The sequence below is a fragment of the Dasypus novemcinctus genome, chromosome 11, assembly GCF_030445035.2.
Source record: "Dasypus novemcinctus isolate mDasNov1 chromosome 11, mDasNov1.1.hap2, whole genome shotgun sequence".
NCBI lineage: Eukaryota > Metazoa > Chordata > Mammalia > Cingulata > Dasypodidae > Dasypus > Dasypus novemcinctus.
This window is the reverse complement of record NC_080683.1, coordinates 102,767,644-102,780,967: the sequence shown is the minus strand read 5'-3', so window position 1 is coordinate 102,780,967 and position 13,324 is coordinate 102,767,644. Positions and strand designations below refer to the sequence as shown.

The 13,324-nt window shown below is 37.5% G+C and overlaps 1 protein-coding gene across 3 annotated transcripts in view; it reads right to left on the bottom strand.

The window, feature by feature from the left end:
- NKAIN2 (sodium/potassium transporting ATPase interacting 2) overlaps nt 1-13,324 on the bottom strand; it is a 1,086,452-nt gene that overhangs the window by 165,245 nt on the left and 907,883 nt on the right. For all 3 annotated transcript variants that reach the window (XR_001119140.3, XR_011650129.1, XM_071218647.1), the window contains one exon: nt 3,267-3,467. Coding sequence is in view for 1 of the 3 variants with exons in the window: in XM_071218647.1 (XP_071074748.1) it covers nt 3,267-3,467 (201 nt within the window). In the remaining 2 variants the exon portion in view is untranslated. The remainder of the gene's footprint in view (nt 1-3,266; nt 3,468-13,324) is intronic.

Genomic DNA, 13,324 nt, shown 5'->3' with positions numbered 1-13,324 from the left:
ATTGATCTTCTGGATGTGGCCAAAGAAAAGAGGGGTTGATTTTTTGCTTTTGTTTTTGTCCAATGTGTCTATTGGAATTTTAACATATCTTAACATAGTTCAGTGTTTGTAACAGATGTTTTCCTTATACTTTCATTAATGTACACTTGTTTGTAAAAACAAAAACTCCCTTTTTATTATGTTGGTTAAAGGAAGTGTCACATAGTGCGTGCATGACAAATATGGGACATCCATACCTCCATTCCCCTCACCCATGGCAGACATATCAATGACGGAATTCTTTGCTACTGAAGAACTCTGAATCCCACTGCCCTCACCTCTACAGTCAAAGGATTTAGTCTGTGTGAACGATCCCTGTAATCTGCACAGTCTCAATCTCACACTTCTTGAAGTAATTGGATTAATTTCTTTGTCACGTGAAGAGCACAGGATCCCTAGCTGATCTGCTCCTTTCTTCTCCCCACCCTCTCTCACATCTATTTTATCTATTTTGTAAGTGTGGATTTTTTTATTTTTAGTTTTATTAAAACTATGCACATGTGTAATCCTGTTGAATGTGAGCTCTGAGACCTTATAGAGGAAAATGCTGCTGGAGGAGAGGAGAGCAGGAAATCTCACACCTGGCTCATCATTAGGGTGTTCTGGCAGTCCTTTCTGCTCGGCTGTGTGATTAATAGTCCCTCCTCCCAATTATATGGATATTATACTTGTCTTCCTTTGGCTGTAGGTGGGAGAGATCTTCTGTGTGTGGATGCAAATATGGGCTTTGTGAATGCTAATTTCAAAATCGGCCAACAGCTGATAGGCAGAAACCCGAACAGGGAACAGCGGTGTGATGGGCTCACCAGGGGTCAGGAATCAGTGAAAGGGCTGAGCGAAGGAAGAGAAAAAGCTGGAGAAATTTGGAGTTTACCAAGTACAGTAGCTGGGAGAGCAGCAGTTTTTGAAGACAGATCTAAACCAGATGTCATGGAAGAGAGGGCAGTTACAAACATTTATGGAAACAATGAGAAAAGACAGGGGTTAGCTGACTTGGGAAAATCAGGACATAACGAAAGGGCCACGGGTATGCCATAAACGTCCTAAAGCTGAGTTCTCTCTCTACCACATCCCTGAAATGTGCCTGTTCCCGCCTGTCGTGTCCCCTGAGGAACCGCATCCCACAATTACCTGTAATATCCTCAAGGTCAGGGACCCTGTCATTGTCTTTGTTTCTCTAGATGCCAGAAGGGGACGAGAACTCAAAGTGTCCCTGCACAGGACTGAACTCAACAAGGACTGTCAGAGGGATGACTGGGTAACACAAAAGAAAGGAATTGAATTAGAAGCTCTCATCACTTAATCATGTCATCAGAAGCAGTCAGAAAGGACCCAGAAAAAATTTATTTTGGGCCCCCCAAATTGTCAAGGTAAGTCCTTCTGGGTTTGCATTCTAAAATATGATGTTAAAAGTTTTCTGCACAGCAGACACTTTCAGCCTAATGCTGAATAGCAAGCATAAATGCAGAAAGTGTGCTGAAACTTCTCCAAGGAATGGCTGGATATGGTGTTAGTTTACTCTCTTGGGGGTTTCACTGCACTTTGAAAAGGAAGAATCACTCTGGGAGGCAAAACGGGGAAGGCGGAGAGGTAAAGATGCCACATCCTGGACAGTTTGCTCAAAATATTTTTCTACTCAACTGGGGGCAATATAGACAGGAGAAGTGAGAGCCAGAGCTTGAAATATCAGTCGCATCTGCTACTAGAGACACTCCATCCATTTTCTTTGCACTCTAGCTACCTTGTGTTTACAGATGGTTTTCATTTAGCTAAAAATACTTTTCCTTTGGGCAGTATGTTAGACTTAATGTATGCTTTCATATTAGAATTATTTTGGCCAATTCCGTGTTTGCATAATTTTAGGTGGGGTTTAGTGAATCTGTGAGTGTACTTCACACATGCACATTCACACACTAATTTAAATAACCCTATAAAGTTGCCATTTATAAGGAGCCACATACATAAATAATTATATCTTCCCATCTTTTTTGAAACAGGTGGAAATATTTAAAAATGTGGGTAGAGAAAATATGGAAGTTCCAAGGAAGAAATATTTGTCTAAAACCTCTCCCTAACACATATTCAAAGACATTTTACCTACCTCCAAATTAAGTCACTTTCACCATTTAAGAATGTGTACTAGATAAAATAGGATTTTAAATTCTGGAATGGATGCTTCTATCCCATCAAATCCAACATTCTTATTCCAATAAATATCTAGTAGCTATATGTGTGTATGAATATATATATATATATTTACACACACACACACATAGCTATTTTTTAATTCTATAGGAATTCCATGTGAAATGATTGGTGCCATTTACCCAGAACCTGTTATTTCTTGTTACTGAAGAATTGTATAAAAGTTGATATTATTTCCAAAGAAATGAACTAAAGAAAGAGGTAAAAAGGGAGATTCTTCTTACATAATTTGTTGCTATGTAGAATCTGCATAACATTGATACAGGTATAAAAAAATGTCCTTAACTATTATAAATCCACAAAACTCTGTATTTAGCCTCAGTAAAATTTTTTCTTGAAAAGAAGGTGTGTTTATCTCTTTGTCATAGTGATACAATGAAAGTAATATGTTTTATATAACATAGCATATGTTACTTAGAATTCATACTGCCCTTCCAGAGAGGGAAGATTCTTCATCTGCATAGTACCATGTAAAATGGAAGCATGGTAGTATAGAGTAAATGTAGAATCTATGGAAATGTTCTGACAAAAATAGGTGGAAGAGGACTACACAGGTGATGGATAGTTTCTAGAGGAAATCTAAAAAAGAAGGAGATAGAGAAAATGGAGATTATCCCCAGGACTAGCAGCATAGCCAGAAAGAAGTGCTAGAGATAAAATAAGTATATACTGAGGTCTGATAAATTGGGGTATTGGTGAATGACAGCTGTGAAAACCATCTGATTTTCCTCCAGAATCACTGGAAAAGCCAAAAGCCAAAACATTCAAATCATGACTGGTTGGACTTCATATGTAAAATTCTAAAGATTCTAAAGTCTATTTACTGATTGCCAAAGAAAAGCAGCCCACTCAATCCAGAGGATGGCATGGTTTAACCTGAAAAATTCCTATTAAAAGTGGCATTAACCAGGAAAAAGCCAAAGGGTCACCCTTTACCGCAGATCCATTTTGGGCACTTAATTTGTACAGCAATAATACAATTCCAGTAGTACTAGAAGGAGTGGTTGGCTGTCAACACTTACTGCGAGGACAATCTGGAGGGAACTATGAGCAACTTCTATGTACTGGTATTCCAGAAAACACCCTGAGACCGTGATGTAGCGATGGTCCTCTGGGGCCCAGTCTGGGGCGGGTGTAACTGATGTCACCATGCATCCTGGTCCATTTTCCATCCACCAAGATCGGTGCATTGAAATGTTAAAAGTCAGGATAAGGTCTGTTTCCTGCAAGAAGGCAATTTATATGGATGAGAAATAAATTTTTAAATGTTAACTTATTTGAGACTGATTTGCTTTGAGTTTACCATTTGGAAATGTGAGTTTTAAAATTTCCCTTTCCATATTGTATTTACAGGTAGAAAGGAAACATCTTAAGTAAAAATATCAGTTTCAACTATAAATTATATGTCTTTGAATTCTACTTCGGAATGATTGCCTGACTATAGTAATACAAAGAAAAATGTTTTATTAGAAAACCTATCAATGACTTACATTAATTGTACTATTGAGGAGTACTTACCTCTTGGGATTTGTAAATATCACAAAGGAAATAATTGAAACAAATTTATGAAGTGAATTTTATCCCTGTATAAATCTGTTATACATTTCATTTCCCTCAGAATATTCACTTTTTGCATATTTTAAATACTAAAGCTATCCTTTAGTTCAGTAACATTTAACCTTATGCTATAGCTAATGCTAAAATTTTTAATACCCTTATTTAATAGTCAATAATATTAATTGATTTTTTCCTTCCTATTATTTTAGCAAATCAGTGACTTCAATTATGTCAATTCTTACTGTAACATTGGGCATAATACTTCTTAGGAAATATCATTAGAAAACTTGCGGAGGGTGCAGATAATCAAGCAACTCTTCACATGAGAATCATCATATTAGGTGATGTAGAACTATAAATGGGTAAAAGTATAGTTTCTGCACTCACAGGGAGCTTGCAATCACATACATAAATGTGGAGCTATCAATAACATATGGACAATACCTTCAGGAAGGGAATGGCAAGGAAACACATAAATTACATCCTATTATACAGTAAGTCATGGGGGTAGCTGGCTTCTAAGAGGGGGTCAATGGTCGAAAATGGAACTAATTCAGTCACAATGACAGTGTAGAAAAATGTCTTGACTCAGTTGGTTTGACCCTGATCCACTCATTCACACTGAACCTATGAAATAGTTGAAGAGGCCAGGGAAATTGGAGGCTGGAAGGAGGTTCCATTGGAGAGAGCCATGCTGTGAGTGTCATCTCCTCAGGGTGGGGTCAGGGGTTGCTTTCTCCTCTCCTCAAACCTAGTGAGAAAGGCTTCAAAGCATCCTTTGGTACTTGGGGGAGACAGCAGACTAGTTTCGGACCCTGGCCTGATAAATCTCAAGATAAGCCTGTAGATGGGACTACCTGTGAAGTGGTGCCCAAAAGTAGGTCACATTTGGAAGGAAACTGGATTGACACAAATCATAGGTCTGAGATAATTATCCTGGAGAGCAAATGTGGATCATGATGACTGAGAACCAACGTGGGGTTTTCCTCAGTACTTTCCCAGGAGACCAGCTGGTGGTGGGATGATGGCTGAGTTGGTACTGCCTCATATTCCAAGAGCCCAGGAGGGGAGAGAATGCAAGAGAACAAGTAGGGAGATGCCCAACCAGGTAATGCACCTATAGGTGAGATATTTAAAGCACTTTGGGGTCCCCAAAAAGCCCAGAGGAGTGTCTTACGAAGGAGTCAATTTCATTGCCTACTGTGGTGGTTTGAAGCTGTGTATACCCCAGAAAGGTATGTTTTAAATTTAATCCATTCCTGTGGGTGTGGACCCATTGTAAGTAGTACATTTTGAGGAGGCTACTTCAGTTCAGGTGTGACCCACCTCAGTCAGGATGAGTCTTCATCCTCTTACTGGAGTTCTTTATAAATGGTATAAATGCAGAAAGAGAGAGAGAAAAAAAAGCCACAGAAGCAAGAAGCTTCAATTAACAAAACCCAAAGAGAAGGGAAAGACCAGCAGTAGACTCTGCCATGTGCCTTGTCATGGGCAGTGGAGCCAAGGATTGGCGGCAGCCAGTCTTCAGGAAGAGAGCATTGTCTAGATGATGCCTTGATTTGGACAATTTCTGGGCCAAAAACTGTTAAGTTAATAAATTGCCACTGTTTGAGCCAGCCCATTTCATGGTATCTGCTTTCAGCAGCCTAGGAAACTAAAACATCCACCAAATTCTGGCAGTATCTTTAAGAACATTCCTGTCCCTTTATCTCCTCTCCCTTTTGTATCCCCAGTCATCAAGGGGCCTGAAATTTCAGATACTAATTGTGAGATATTATACTATAGACCAGTAGAATAAAGACAAAAGTTGACCATGGAGCACACAACTCTTTCTTATGGGAAAGAAGAAGTTTAAATTTAATGAAATTTGGATTTTTTTATTATGACAAGCAGACATATTAATTTCTGACCAGAGACTCTTTGGGGGTGTACAGTGACTTCAAATGACATTTTATTATCTAAGAGCAATCACAAAACTAGGATGCCTGCTGTGTATTTTATCCAGTACCTGCAAAAGAGCCAGATTCACAGATGGGTTTGCAGAGACAGTCATAAGAAAGGAAGGAATTTTTCCTTCCTTCTAAAAATATTGCACCTTCAGTGTGTGGGTTACCAAAGCAAACTGAAGAAATCACTGATGCATACAAGAAAGAAGAAGAAGGTTCAACAGGGTCACCAAAACAAGAATGAGTCATAAGGTCTGACAGTCTTGTACAAACCAGCAAGAACACAGCCCGATTCTCTAATAGCTAGTAAAATCTTATGTATATAGTTCGTGGTCCTTGTGAGTCTAAGTGAACCTCCCTCTCTCATGGGAAGTCATGACCCATCATGAGGTTCCCCCTGAGAGAATGATAAGGTGAACTTTCTATGATTGAGAGCTTGTTCACTTCCTTGTTGCTCCTCAGCTGTTGAGGGAAGATTTGTTTCTAGCATAAAACAAGTATTCATGAGTTTGTCTGGGCAACCAGGGACCAGAGCCCAAATAGCTGGCAGTGTCTGGCAATAAGAAATAGCACTTGCTCAGATAGGTCATGGTCCCAGTATGTCTGGGACTGTCCTGGATTTAGCAATGTCCTGGGAAATCCCTCAGTTTGGGGCACACCAAGATGGCTAGTCATCCCCATTGCACAGACACCTTCAGAAATGGTGCAAGTTCAGTTTGCTGTCCATCAGACTGTCATGATGAGAAGTATTCATTTATGTACTAATTATTTGTATCCTAACTAATTACCAAAAGAAGAGGTCTGTCATGATAATCCATGTCTGTCATTAAAACAAAGCTGAAGAATAAGAGCCAAAAAATGAGGATGGGAGCTAGTGCACCAGGAAGTCAAGACATAAGTAGGTGCCTCATGTGAGCACTCAATTCAACACTGACTTGCTGGCAATTAACTAGACACAATTGGAACACAGAACTTATTTTAAAAATATGAAGCACACCAAACATCCAAGAAAGACATTTTTTTTTCTTTTCCTAACACTAGTCTCTTATTGCAATTTAAAAATTTGTAGCTATTTCTCTATTAAATAATTACTGTATATTGGGTGGTGTCTAAAAATTGCATTTTTCCAGACATTTTCAAGGACACTGGCATAGAGTTGTGCTCAATTTAACAGACAGCAGAGCTGTCTTCAGTTCTTCTTTCCAATACAGTGACCTAAAATTTCTAAGATCATTTGAGCCTCATTGTTTGGATGACAAATTCTATGCTTTATTATCTCATCGATTTATTACTTTGCTTTTCATACCACTTTTTGTTGTTGTCGATAATACTAATTGCACTTAGTTTTAAAAAATTACAAGTATCATAAAGCTAATAACCAAAAATAACATTCCTTGGCTACAGGTTTTTCCACCTCCTACTACTCTGTTGAAAGGCAACCACTTTGAATAATTTAAACTGTTTCTTTAAGCATTGTGTTTTGTAAATACTATGCTCATATTGACATTTATACATTTATCATTTAAACTTTATTGATTTCTATTATGGAAGGTGTGAATTAGCACTCTTGGACCACACATTTCTTTTTCTCTCCTCCATCATTTCGTGTAAGTTTCTCTAAAGTTTGGTTATATCAGTATTGTGAAAATGTATGAGTGTATAAATATTTTTATGGCTGAGCCAAGCAGTGAATTATGATGGCAAGTCCTTCTTGTATAAATTTTTGTTTTCCCTGCAATTAATAATTCCATAACAGTTTTGTTGCATATTTTTCTAACATTGATTCCTCATAAACTGACTAATCAATGTGGAATTTCTACATGGCCCAACACTTCAGAATCAATCAATTACTTTGTTGTTTGTTTGTCTGCCCTTGTTCAGGGGACCTCTGGCCTGCTTCTGCCCCCATCAGACTGTATGTGCTTCATGTACAGAATTGGCCAGGGGACTTCACTTAGCATCATTAGTTCCCTCTTATGTTGGAACCAAAGTTACCTGGATCTTGTGTCGTTCTCTTATGTAGTTTTTTCTCTTGCTTTGCAGAGTTCATCACTTCCTAGCTTCTTAAGAACAAGTGAATGATTTAAAGCCTGACAGGATTTTTTAATGCTACTTTTATATTAATTGACAGATATTTTGACTAGATATATACTTCTTAGTTGAAGATCACTTTCCTTCAGAATTGTGTAGACTCTTCTCCATTATCTTCTAGAGTCATTATTACTGTTAAGCAGACTGATATTTAGTTTCCAGAATTTTTTTATATTTTTATATAACTTGTTCTCTTTCTCTCTCTCTCTTGCTCTCGCTGGCTTGCTCTCTCTCCGTCTCTCTGTTGTGTGTGTTTCTCTCCCTTGAATCTTTTTGTTTTAAGTTGTGAAATAGTTTTAAAATCTTGGAGGAGTAAAGAGGATATTGTAACGATATCATTATACTTGCCACCCAGATTCACTAAATATTTTTACATTATATTTGCTTGAAATCATTTTTCCAGTTGAACTTTATACGCATCAATGATGCCCCCTCTCTACACCTCCATTTCTTCTCTCTCTACCCACAGACAACTACTATCATGCTTTTGGTATTAATATTCTCATGAAAGGTTTTATAGTTTTGCTAAATATGTTATGTATTCATCAATAACATGAAATTCTATTTTTTAGGTTTTAAATCATGTATATATTCTACAACTTGTTTTGCTTTCACATTAAATTTTGAGTATTGATGGAGAAAATCTTTTTAGTTTCAGGTACCAAAATTCCATAAGGCATTATCTTGGTAGCTTTCTTTTACATTTATTTTATAGAACACCTGGTGGGCCTTTCAATCCATGAGCCCTTTCTTTCCATCTTTGCATTATATCTTGAATTTTCCCTCCTCTCCACTTTGTTGCTAGAGGAAGTCACATTAATCAGACACTTGACTTCCAGAATTGAATCCCTACTTCCTTGTCTTTAATTTCCCACTATTCTTTTTCTTTACTCTCTGGGAGATATTCTTTCCCAAATCTTCCAAATCTTATATTGAACTTTTTCTTTAATATTTTTTACTTCTAAAAGTGAATGATTTTCTCTATTTGTTACTCTTATACAGCTAATTTTTGGAATCCTTTCTTGACTATAACTTTTCTTAATTCTCTGAGTTGTTATAGTTATTTTAAAATTGTATTTCTAACATTGTTTTTGGTTTATCCAAGCTTTTTTATTTTCACTAAATAAATACATACATATCTAAATAAATAAATAATATTAAAAGTAATTAGCAAGGCTCTACTATGTGTCATAGGCAATATTTCCGTCCTTATGAGGGTCATTCTGGGAGGAGGTAGATGGACAGTAAATATACAAATGTACAAAAATGTCTGTGTAGAAATAAATGTACCAGAGAAAAATAAATCCAGGTAAAGACATAATAGAGTGACCAAGAATTGAGTGGTTGGGGGATGGTAAAACTATTTTAGATGTAATGGTAAGGAAATATGTCTCTGGGTATTTTGTATTTGAACAGACTCCTGAATAAAGTGCAAGAGTGACCAGAACAAAGAAGGGGAAGAGCACTCACAGTCAGGATGTTGTGATCTTACAAAACAGTCATGCAGCATGTGCAGAATTCCCATATGCCACCCCTCTGCCAAACTGGACATTGCTGTGGAACATTTGGTACAGGTTATGAGAGAACATGAGCAGATGGTTACCACTAACTATGGTCCATAGCCTACACTTGGTACATTTTTCTACATACCCTGTATTATTAACACCACATTATTAGTATTGTACATTTGTTAAAGCTCACGAGAGAACACTCCTCTTTGTACTGTCAAGCACAGTCCAGCTTCCACCATAGAGTTCACTGTGTTGCACAGTTCCATGCCTTGTATACTCTATCCAACATGTCCATGCAGTGGCTCTCACTGTCATCACAGTGTCATCACAGTGACTGGTTTTATAGGGCTTTGCTCTGGGTCTTCTAATCTCCTCTTGGGCTTGGCACAAGACTACGGCATTCTGAACTGGAAAGGAACTTGATGATCTTCCCACAGAGTAGGCAGCTTGTAATTCAATGCTCCTGTGTTCAGAAACTTAGCGGATGCCTTGCCATGCCTCCAGCGTCTCCCCTGTGCAGGGGTGGTGTAGACAGAAGGAAGAGCCTGGGGGGGGGGGGGTGTTGAACTGCTCCATGAACTGCTTATTCAATCCCCATCTTACACAGCCCCTTCCATTTTCAGAATCGCACCTCGTTAACCCCTTCTACCTCTGAATCCTGACTTCGGAGGCTTTTACATAGGCCAAATCCATACACTGAAAACTTCTGCATGTTCACACATTTTTGAATTTTCTACTCTGCTAAGTCACTTGCCAATCCCCTATCTACTTCCTATCATCCAAAATTTGTTGACAACTTTTGTCCACATTTTCACTCTGCTGTTCTCTTTGTATTTATGGGATTATCACTATTTATTCTTTAATATCACTCTGGCGGGGTTTGGGGATTAAATAGAAGATAGTGCCTATGTTCACCCAGCTGCCTTTACCTGGAAGATGTCTGACACTATCTCATACTCATTTATTTTCTTGTAGACATTTAAACAGAAAGTCTTTCTATGTATGTGCAGTATTTTAACCATAATATACAAATTATTGGTTGTAACAGAAATTGTTTGAGTTTGATGTGCTCCATCGGAATCAATAGTTTATTTAATTTCAGTTTATTTTATAATTTTGAGCCCAAAATGATAAAAACTTGTGTGAGACAAGAAGTCTTGACAGCACAAAATAAAATGGAAAGCTACAAGGCAAATCTTGTTCACTCTAGAAGAATTTGTGGGGAAAAGAACATACCTAATGGCTCAGAATCTCAGAATTATACAAAAATTATTAAATCTCAATTTTCATAATTATATGTACATTTCAGTATAGTGACAAAAAATATCATGTCAATATATTCATTCAGCTCTTCTAGTAAGTCTTCAAAATGTTCAGATTAAAGGACACCGTATTAGTCATGTCATTTTTCAAAACAACAGGGTCTCGAGTTTTATGTGAAAGCTGTCATTAGCACTAAAATGTGGTTTCATGGGAGGGGCTGCATGTATTCAGGTCAATGCAAGAAAACTAATTGCTCAACAAATAATGAGGATTTGATAAGAAGAGGCTGACATGTAAATGAGAAAACAATGATACCGGTAACCTCTCTGAATTTCATTAAATCTCAAATTGACTTTCATAGGCTGCGGCATTGCAGAGGAGCAAACACACGTATGGCTGTTAGGATAGTAGGCAGTGGAGGCTATGGTGCAGAGATTAGAAGGTGGAGGGTGAGAGTGAAAAGTTCTCAGTCGCAGTTTAAAATCTGAAATATTGTCTTAGATTTCTGGAGTTTTCTATTCCAGAAATAATAATAATAATAAAGAATAATAATAAAGAAAATTAATCTCTCCCTTTCCTGGATAGTTAATATCTGAAAGGCTAGAGTGTGTATGTCTTAGTATATGGCCAAAAGGCTATAAGCAAAATACTAATTATTTAGATATCACATGCAAATAAGTGGTATAAGATGCCGTCCCTAGCACTATGGGGCTTACTGTCCCTTTTGGGAAACAAGAAATAAAGATACACAATAATTAGAGAGGAAGCATTTCATAATTTCTAATGAGTAGTGTTGAACTTCCATAGGAATTCAGGGGGTGTGAGCCCAGTAATCTCTGGTGGGCATTCTTACAGAGGTTGGGGACTTGGCCTGGGAACTGAAGGGAGGGCCGGGCTCAGATGGGCTCACAGTCTGGGAGAAGAAGATCATTTTTAGGTAGAGTGGACCATATAATCAATATTTTAGAACAAGGACTGACTACTTGCATATTTAAGGACCAATGAGTCTTCTTATTTTTATGAGCTAGGAGGTTTGTAGAAGGAGTCGTGTAAAATATTTAATAGCTTTGGATGGATAAGTTGTGGCTAGACTGGGGAAGGAACTAATGCCAGACCAAGAAACCCTGGCTTATAGAGATTTTTTTTAATCATCCACAGGACACTGTCACTGTCACACATAAGCAAGAGGCAACTCAATAAATATGATCAAGTCTTCCACAGGATTGGGGGATGGAGTGCAAAGACAGGACAGGTGCTTATGAAACAACAGTCATCCTGGAGGTGATCAACACAGAGCTAGAAATTCAAGGACTTGACCAGCCCAGACTCTTCTCCTGAGTTTCACATGAGGTGAGGGAGGCACCACTAGGGCCACTGATTTCAATACACCCAGAGTAAGAATGGAGTAAAATGAACAGTCTCCTTACCTTAAAAAAAATTTTCGGTGATGATACCTGGGAAATGCCAAGCAAATATATTTAATTCAAACAAGCAAACTTGAACTGAAGAAATACCCTGAGAGGTCAAAATGTTTATCCTAATAAAAGCATAAACATTTAGTCTCTAGGACTGATAGAAATAGATAGGAAGCCCTGTGGTGAAAGAGATCCTCTCATTGGCTGAGGCTGAAGAAACTGGGATAGTGAAGGCTGTATCTGACACCAAGAATCACTTTTTCCCCCATAAACTCTTGTTTATTTACAACTAACATTCATGGTTTAAATGACAGTGACTGACTGTCGAGGATTAGTTTGCATCATCAGAAAGCACAGTGCCAACAATACTGCCAAGATCTACATTTGGATACTACTTTGTAAAAATTCCTAAAAAGTTCTCAAAAATTATTATTATTCATTACTAGTCCCTACTGGTGAACTTATTATTTTAACTGTAATTATAGTTGCTTTTTCTGTTAATATATGCAATGATCTATGCAAATTGGCTTCCAAATATAAAAACCCCAATGCTAAATTTTTCCTGGTACTGGATGAAAATCAGTGGAAGCAAAATCATAATTCACAGGATGCCAGGAAGAAGGAGCAGAGAAAATATGGTTTTGAGAAGATAAGCACAACTACAGATGCACTTTAACAGGTTGGATGAATGTCAGACATGCAGAAACACAGCCGAGAATATAAGGAATTTCATATCTGCCAACTTCAAAAATCCAAAGATATGATTAGTTCTGCTACATGGTGAACTAAGGAGAAGTAGATGGAATATCAAACATATACTCATGCTCCTACTTTCTTCTAGAGTCTTCAGCTATGGGTACTTTGGGGATTTGGCTGATTACTGATCATAACTCAATATGACCTCGTTTCTAGGATTAACTCCAGTTCCTGGTTTCTGTCATTAGTTATTCAAGAAGAGATTTTAGAAAATCTTCCACTAGAATGTAAAAAATATTCTGTGAATATGAAAATCATCACAACATTGCTATAAAAAAGGATGAGAAAGGTCTGATGGCATTGGCACCCTATAATTTAAAAAAACAAAATATAAAGTAATATACAAATGTTAAAAAGTTCTTTGATAATATGTTTCTTGGTTCTTGCCTGAAAACAGATTTCTTTTATCTATGTTCCAAGAAAGGCCATTATTTCACTTTATAAATTTATCTTTATGGCCATCTTAGTCCATATAAATGTTCTGTGTTTTCCCATACCTGGTCCATACTTGCTATGTCCTGAGAATTGTGGCAACTACTGC